This window comes from Aphelocoma coerulescens, chromosome 8 (genome assembly GCF_041296385.1).
Source record: "Aphelocoma coerulescens isolate FSJ_1873_10779 chromosome 8, UR_Acoe_1.0, whole genome shotgun sequence".
Classification (NCBI taxonomy): Eukaryota; Metazoa; Chordata; class Aves; order Passeriformes; family Corvidae; genus Aphelocoma; species Aphelocoma coerulescens.
This window is the reverse complement of record NC_091022.1, coordinates 21,982,703-21,991,131: the sequence shown is the minus strand read 5'-3', so window position 1 is coordinate 21,991,131 and position 8,429 is coordinate 21,982,703. Positions and strand designations below refer to the sequence as shown.

The 8,429-nt window shown below is 45.2% G+C and overlaps 2 protein-coding genes across 2 annotated transcripts; one reads left to right on the top strand and one right to left on the bottom strand.

Moving 5' to 3' along the window:
- The first annotated feature begins 55 nt into the window (after positions 1 to 55).
- Positions 56 to 4,928, top strand: EBNA1BP2 (EBNA1 binding protein 2). Its single transcript, XM_069023120.1, has 9 exons — positions 56 to 159; positions 243 to 326; positions 555 to 712; positions 1,703 to 1,826; positions 3,047 to 3,136; positions 3,375 to 3,450; positions 3,717 to 3,807; positions 4,121 to 4,301; positions 4,646 to 4,928. The coding sequence occupies exons 1-9, from the start codon at positions 79 to 81 to the stop codon at positions 4,694 to 4,696; spliced, it is 936 nt and encodes a 311-aa protein (XP_068879221.1). The 5' UTR covers positions 56 to 78; the 3' UTR covers positions 4,697 to 4,928.
- A 229-nt stretch (positions 4,929 to 5,157) lies between these two features.
- CFAP144 (cilia and flagella associated protein 144) lies at positions 5,158 to 8,429 on the bottom strand. Its single transcript, XM_069023124.1, has 4 exons — positions 8,300 to 8,429; positions 7,518 to 7,577; positions 6,476 to 6,579; positions 5,158 to 5,455 (listed from the first exon to the last, which is right to left on the bottom strand). The coding sequence occupies exons 1-4, from the start codon at positions 8,427 to 8,429 to the stop codon at positions 5,366 to 5,368; spliced, it is 384 nt and encodes a 127-aa protein (XP_068879225.1). The 3' UTR covers positions 5,158 to 5,365.

Sequence of the window (8,429 nt, the reverse complement as noted above, 5' to 3'; positions counted from 1 at the left end):
CCGTCGCCGTGGTGACCGCGGCCCCGGCGGCCCCGGAAGCGGCGGCGCACGCGGCCGGAAGCGGCGGCGGCGGCAGCGATGGCGGCAGCGGTGGCGCGGCGTGGGTCCTTCTCGGACTCCGGCTCGGACTCGGAGGACTCCTCGCTCTCGGACTCGGAGGTGGGCCCGTGGCTGCGGTGGCGGGACCGGTGGGGAAGGGCCGCCCGGTGCCGGCGGCGCGGAGTGACCGAACTCTCTCACAGCTCCAGGAGGCCTTCGCGAGGGGCGCGCTGAAGCCGGGGCTCAACGTGGTGCTGGAGGAGCGGCCGAAGCGGCGCAATGACACGGTGAGCGGGGATGCGCGGGCTGCGGCGTGGGAACGGTGCGGGGCGCAGGAGGCGCGGCGGGGCCGCGGGAGTCGGGGCCGGGCGGGCTCCGGTGCCCTGCACTGCTGGGGATTTCGGGTTTCTCCCGGCGGCCCCGAGAGCAGCCCGCGGTGTGACGCGGACACTGAGCCGGGCCAGCCGTGCGGACCGGTCCGTGCGGTGCTGTGCAGAGCTGTGCTCCTTTCACAGGACGGCCTGAAGCAGTGCCTGGCCGAATTCAGGCAGCAGCTCGCGTGGGTGGAAAGGCTGGACGTGACTCTGGGCCCGGTCACGGACCCCGTCTCTCAGAGTGCTCCTGCGCCTGCTGCCGTTGACCCTGAGAACGATTTCCAGAGAGAGATGAGTTTGTAAGTGTCAAAGAGAAATTTCATGTAGTGTCCCAGCGTGCTGCTTCGGTTTTGGAGTTATGTTTCACTAGTGTGTGCTACAGACTGCTACACTGGCTGTCACTGTGGCACTCTTGGGCTATGTTATTTTGCATTCGATGGCTCTGAATGTTTTCCAAAATAACTACAAATTAGTGCTAGTATATTTAGCTGCTGTGTGACTGAAAATAAAGAATTACCCTCTTCATAGCAGACTTTGATCCTTTGCTGAGAAGTTTATTTTAAAAGCTCCTTGATAGCAGGACTTTAACACAAGATAGGGATTTTTCTTTGTGGGTTTGTTTTGGTGTTCTTATAGTTCTCTTGTTTTGCTTAGCCTTTTATATTCCAACATGTAAAACTTTAACTGGAAAGAAGATAAATGTATATGTGCAAGATATAAGTGTTAATATTGTACTGGCACCTGAGCTGCTTTCAGTAGCACTGGACATGGACAGAATGTTGATATATAATTCTGGACCCATGCTTGTCAGATCCCAGTATCAGCCTGCTTGTGTGAGCAGTTTGTGTCAGCACTGTGAGGCGCCTGACACGCAGGTACAGGGCTGGTGCAGTGACAGGGCTGGTGCAGTGACAGAGTGGTGTGGGGACAGAGTCAGTGCAGTGACAGGGCTTGGTGCAGTGACAGAGTGGTGTGGGGACAGAGTCAGTGCAGTGACAGAGCCGGTGCAGTGACAGGGCTGGTGCAGTGACAGGGCTGGTGCAGTGACAGAGTGGTGTGGGGACAGAGTCAGTGCAGTGACAGAGCCGGTGCAGTGACAGGGCTGGTGCAGTGACAGGGCTGGTGCAGTGACAGAGTGGTGTGGGGACAGAGTCAGTGCAGTGACAGAGCCGGTGCAGTGACAGGGCTGGTGCAGTGACAGGGCTGGTGCAGTGACAGAGTGGTGTGGGGACAGAGTCAGTGCAGTGACAGAGCTGGTGCAGTGACAGCTGTGCTGTGCTCTCTCCCAGCTACCGGCAGGCGCAGGCAGCTGTCCTGGAAGCCCTCCCTAGGCTGCATAAGCTCCAAGTTCCTACGAGGAGGCCGGATGATTACTTTGCAGAGATGGCCAAATCAGACCAACAGATGCAGAAGGTACGTGCAATGAATGTCTTTCTTTCCTGTGTAATGTGTGCGTTTTAGCCTGTGGTAGGGAGTAAATTTAAGGTGTAATGTGTGAATACTGGCCTTCATCTCTTTTCCGATTCCTGTGACAATGATTGTGTTTGAAACTTTGTGACAGGAGATTTCTTTCTGTTTAGGTATTTCAGTGCAATGTGGGGATTTTTATAACAGGTTGGATGATAAATTAGAAAAGGAGATTTTTTCTTAGTATGTGTAACAGTGGATGTAAACTTTCCTGTGTTTTTGCTCTTTGTCATAAGACTTGCACTTGACTGTGGCTTTAATGCAATCCTTTTTTCCTATTTAAGTATCACCTTTTGTTTACTGTCAGTGTGTTCTGGTTTTCTGTGATTTTAAACAGTATGTTATTGAATGAATCTGCCTTGGAGAATCAGACTGGTGTAGGAAATAAGACTTTCACACACTTGTTTCTTGACTGTAGTCTTTGCTCAAAATGGAACTCTGTTTTTTGGTTTAGATTTGGAAAAAAGACTACATTGTATAAGTTAAACAAACATGAGCTGGAGTCTAGTTTGAAGGTTCATGTATGACTGGGTCACTTTTGCTTTCGGATGGAACCTTTCTAGAGAAGATGAAAAACAATAATTAGGTTGTGCTAAGGCTTAAGTCAATCCTGCACATTACTGTTCTCTTCTTTTGCTGACTTCCATTTGAAGAACAGTCCTTATCTCCTAGTGGAGTCACACACTGAATCACGAAGATCTGTGTTGAAATCTTTGTAATCCTTCGTAATGCAGCATCCTTAGAAAAATGTTTGTGAACAAGAAGGGAATGGAAAAGATGTTTTCTACAGGATTGCTGACTTTTTTTCAGTGCTTTACTTTTAATAATGACAAGAAAGAAACAAGCAAGTCTTCTTTATACACCCAAATAGACTGGCAAGACACTCTCAGTTCCATTAGAGCCTATTATAAGGCTTTGTCTTCTCTTGTGTGAGTTTTGTCTTTTTAGCCAGATTTTGGCTACAGATCAGGTCAGGAATTTCTGTAATTGTTCCTTGAGCTGAAAGGATCTTATGCCTGTAGGCATTATCTGATTGAGAGATGTTTTCTTTTTTACACTCATAGATAGCTCACAAATCCTGACTTTGGGACTGTACAGTAATCATAAAATTATCTTTTTTTCTTTTGTGTTACTGATAAATTTTGTTTTTTCTATTCCCTTACTAGATTCGACAGAAACTTAAGAGTAAACAGGAGGCAATGGAAAGGTCTGAGAAAGCAAAACAACTCCGTGCAATGAGAAAATATGGCAAGAAGGTGAGGAGCTACAAAAAGGACATGTACAAAAGGATCTGTGACAAGAATTTAGAGCCTGAGTGAGGAATTGGAAAAGTGAGACCACAGGAGCCAGACAGGAGTCTGGCTAAAACATACAGAATCTGTCTAGTCTTCTGTCTAGCTGTTCTGAAGGAAAACAGAGCAAAAGATAGGATACCTTAAAAAAAAGTATGGGATACTGCAAGAAGCAACACTAACATTCTGCTTCTAATCTCAGGTGCAAGTTGAGATTCTGCAGAGGAGACAAAAGGAGAAGAAAAATATGTTGAATGCAGTCAAGAAATACCAGAAAGGTAAAGTCAACTTGTCTAAGAGAGCAAATGTGTAATGGCAGTATTGGTGTGTGAGCAGTGTAGGGCAGTGTGATGTGGTCACTACATCCCTACTTCTCGGCCCTGAGCTTGGCCAGCTGCTGCTGTGCAGAATCGTGTGCCAGTGGCAGTGAAAAGGCTCCCAAGCAGCTGTTCTTCAGTGAGGGTGGGTGACCTGTTGCTATTACTTGTTTAGATTGAAAATTAGTATTTTCTGAGGTGTAGCTGTGATGTCTTCACTCTTGCAGGTCTCTCTGACAAGCTGGACTTTCTAGATGAAGAGCAGACATCGTCTCAGGGGAATAAGAAAGGCAATGCAAGTCAACGGACAAAGAAGGGGTGAGACCAGAAACAAAAGATAGTTAAACACAGAATGTCTCATTTTTTCAGTCTTCTCAGGGGATAATTTTGGGCAACAAGAAAACTGTTCTGCTTAGTGTTAAAGTAAGTCCAAGGTGGCTTTCTGCCCCTAAAGAGAAGAAAACTATGGCCAAAATGGAACAGAGACTGAAATGTGCTAATTTCTGCATCATCTTTGTTATGAGGGGAAAGGTTTATGATGGTTGATGGGAGAGCATGAGTATCTATGTCTGTTTTGAGAGCTTTTTGCAACAAGGAATATAGGCAGTGATGCTGGTTGGTTGTTTTTCAGACCAAATGCCAAAAGACGATACAAAAATCAGAAGTTTGGTTTTGGTGGGAAGAAGAAGGGCTCAAAATGGAACACAAAAGAGAGTTTTAATGATGTATCCAGCTTCCAATCAAAAGTGGCTCACAACAAAGGCCCAGGGAAAGGAGGAAGAGGAGGAAAAGGAGGGAAAAAAGCCCTTAATGTAAGTAAAATGTTTCATGAAAATAATCCTGGTTGTCTAGGAAGCCAGGCCATGTCTGGCAGGGAGAAATGAGCACGTGATGGGTGCCTCCAGCATCTGGAAGTGATGCCTGTCTTTGGGAGCTAAGCATAATTCAGTTACTAACAGAGTTGAGGACTGGTTTGGTATCAGCAGGAAAATGAGAAGGGGAATTAAAAAGTGCTGTTTGCTACTGGTATGCCAAAACCTCCCTCTCCAGATGTACTGACAAATACTCTCTCCTGGGTATCCTCCCCAAGCTATAGAGCTAGAACAAAGATGGAGAACATGAAAATAAAGATCTGAATCTGTCCTATTTTTTGCAGAAGAGACCTGGAAAGAGAGCAAGGCAGAAAATGAAGAACCGAGCCCGTTAAGAGGACTATGCTCCCCAGTGTGGTTCCTGTGTTTCTTTGTGTTGCAAGATGTGTTTCTGCTGTCATGAAGCAACTAACTCTGGAGCAAGCTGGATGCTTTACAATGGCAAGGAAAAGAAGTCAGTGGAAACTGGTGCCTTATCACTAATTTCTTCTTACTGTGTGTTTTGTTGAAGGATTGTTTTCTACTTAAACCTTTGGTGTGTGAATGCATTAAATGGTTTGCACAGAACTATGTGTAACTCATATTTAGCTGCTCTGTGAATAGTGGCTGAAGCCTGCCCTTTGTTCCCTTCATTCTGACAGCTTTTTCCACCACTACTGTTAAGATGAAGCTGGTGACCTTGAGTTCTGGGTCATGTTGCCGATGTCAAAAGAAGTCTGAAAATTTTTGAGATGTTAGAGTGGTTTTTTAGACTCTTTGTGTAGATGGGTATAGAAACAGCAGTGAGACGAATACAGAGCCTTGCAGATAGGTTTATTTGTGTCACTGTTGTCAGGTTGCAAATCTGGACAGATTGAGGTTTTCTTTTCTCTTTTCTATTGTTTCTCAACAGAAATCTGCCAGACTCTCTAGATAAGGAGCAGGGCCTAACACACTAGATGTCATTAACAAACACACTAGATGTCATTAACATTCTATCTGTGGCTTTCCCCCCATAGTAGTCCTTAAGACTTCTCTCCCCGTGGTGCAGGGTAGCCATGGATTGTAATCTCAGTTATCCGGCGTGGGAAGTAGAATCTGCAGTCCAAAGGAACCTGGGAAACAAAAATGACAAACAGTCATGTGCTTTTACTAAAATTAATAGTGGTAGTCCCTCCTGAGGAGAGTGATGCACAGAGTTCTGCTGCTGAGAAATGTCCAAATGACAGAAGAGCAGGGTACCACTGTGCTGTTCACTGCTTTGTCATGGTCAAACCTGCTGAAAAAGGAAAACTTAACAAATTAACATCCTGAGTCCTGACTCTAAAAATTGAACTTGCTGCCCTACACACAATTTTAGTTGCATCTTCCCTGCCAGACTAATCCTTCCAGCAGTTACTTAATATCATAGAGCTTGGCAGGGATGTCTGTCTCTACCTTTGTCATGAGTAACTAGTTTACTTGATGTGTAATATGAGAAGTCAATGAAGACTGTCTTATTTTCTTATTTATCTTAGTTTTCTTTATAACAGGCCAAAATTTGCCTTTCTCAAAACACTCATCTACAAAGTCAGTGATCATCTGTTTGTCAGATATGATTGATGTCTCAGCTTGTTAATCATATTTCTTTTCTTCCTGCTTATTCACACTTCCCCAGATGAATCCTCGCTGGTGTATCTGCTTTGGATATACTTATGTGATTATTAATTTTATGGTTCTGCTTGCAATTTGTTTGAAAGAGGCTGTGCAGCAGCACATTTCTTTTCACAGTACTTCTGTACATTACTTCACATTGCTCGTTATACCATTTCTCATGGCTGAATGCTTTAATAAACAGCCCTGAGTACACCTGTGGCATTTGGCAGTGCACTGTCACTGTCACTGTAGATGTTTTGCATTCAGGTTTCTCAGGGGAAGTGTACTGCTTCTCTGTTCACAAGTCTGTGCCAGTGTGAAGAGTCCTCTTAGGTGTAAACTTTAAAAATTTGTTAGCTGTGAATGGCTCTGCTCATTCCTAGTAATTCTTGTTTTCCGTGTTTGTCACAAATTGTTTTCCTGCATGAGTATTTTTCAGTGTGACAGGCTTAACATCTCTGAATCCTGTAAAGAGCTGAATCTTTAAGCACCCTACTCACCAAAGGTGTTGTGTTCCAGCCAATTTCTTGGCTTTCAGTTTGTGGCTCTGAATATTTCTTTCTTGGCACCAGTACTGCACGGTGAAGAAGATTCAGGAATTCGTCTGTTGTTTTACGAGACACAAATACAAATGAAAGAAAGCGTGTTTAAAAATCAGTCACCTGTGCACCTGTGTTAGACTGTGTTAGAATCTTAACGCTCTCCAAGCCATAACAAGAAGGCCAAGGGTAGAGGCAGCCTCTGTGCTGCTGTGATGATATTGTCAGAATGCATGGTGACGTTTCTACTTGAATATCTCCTGAGGAAGTTTCAAGATTTGCCTGACAATACTGTCCTGTTAGTTCTGGTATCCCTGTCTACTGTACTGCACCATCTTACTTTTCCTACACCACATCTAGTACAAACCAGTGCTCCATGACAGCTCTTGACTTTCTCAGTTGCCTGAGACCTGCAGTCTTTCCCTGGTTTGGTTTTCTACCCTCCTCAGTCCTTGACTAGAAAAGGCCAACCTTACCTGACCCATTAAGATTTTTAGGCAAAATTAGCATGTTAGAATTAAGGGAGCAACTGTTAAATGGGTTCTTGTTACAGTACTCTGAAGTAAGACTGGGCAGCCATTTCAGCAGTTTAACCTGTGTGGAGGTTAGGTAGAATCTGCAATGGCAGGCAACATGTACGTACAGAACATGCTTCTAGGTATTTTTGTTTTCCCTTGAGAGGTTTAGATTCTCAAGCAAAATTTTATAGTATGAATATAAGGAATTAAGTGTATTTTACAGCATATATTTATTTTAATTAAAAACAAAAATAAAAGCATAATTGCATGAATGCAAACTTGTGCTGAAAATGGAAAGTAACGGGAAAGGGCCTTAAGGTGAAAAAAAACCTGCTTCACAAACAACAATCATAAAAGCATTTAACGTACTTATATGATCACAGAGGCATTTACACATACATGATATTTTAGACTGATTACAATTATTAAATCTCACGTGTTAATTTTCTTACGTAATTATCACAAGCTTTTGAAAAACTTCTTACCATCTGTTGGCTCATGTACATTTTCATGCCAAGACATTGGCTTCCTAGCAACCATGTGAACTGGAAAGAAACGAGGCAGGTGAATTACTTCAATGTGAATTTGGCATCACAGCCAATATGTGATTATTGAACTGCATGTGAATATAAGATAATGAGTTACAAATACTGACTAATGGCAACTTGTAGGAAGGGAATGGCGTTGTGTGCTAAAGGCCCTTTTACAGGATGCTGCCTGTGCTCACCACATCAGTCCTGCCCCACCCAAGGAGTGGCCTGCAGAGTGCCGAGTCTCAGGAAATTATTTTCCTTTGTTGATCTATTGCAAAACCTAGACCTGAAAGAATACTCACATCACCTGTCTGTACTATCACAGACTGTGAATTGGCAGGTAGGAAGCAGACCAGGAGCTGAAGGAACATGGTATAGTGTTGGGGTCCTCTACCCCATCTTGGCTCTGTATTTACACAGAATTTGTAGGTTCCACGTCCTAAATAGTTGCCTCACTTCTACATGGTTACTAAAGGCACCATCTGGGCAAATGGGTCTTGTCTCCGTTCTGTTTCTGAGCGTGCAGACCAGTTCCTCAGACAACAGGAAGGACCACCAGTTGCCCTTTGCAGCTTTACCCCTCTCACTGGCCACTGCTGCCGTGCTTGGGTGCAGCCGCTTGTCTCCGGCGTGCAGCTGAGCGCTGCGGGCCTGCCTTCGCCCTCCCTGCTCCCCTCACCGCTTGGCTTGCCCCCGGGGCTTTACGCCAGTTCCCTGTGGCCGCGGGGCCTCACCGGGCTGGAGGGGGTTCACGGTGTACTTCGTGAAGACCAGCTGCCACTGCCGCTCCTTGTTGGCCCGCTCGCTGTGGAAGCGGTTCTGCAGCGCGTCCGGCGGTCCCCTGTCGCTGCTGCCATCGGCCAT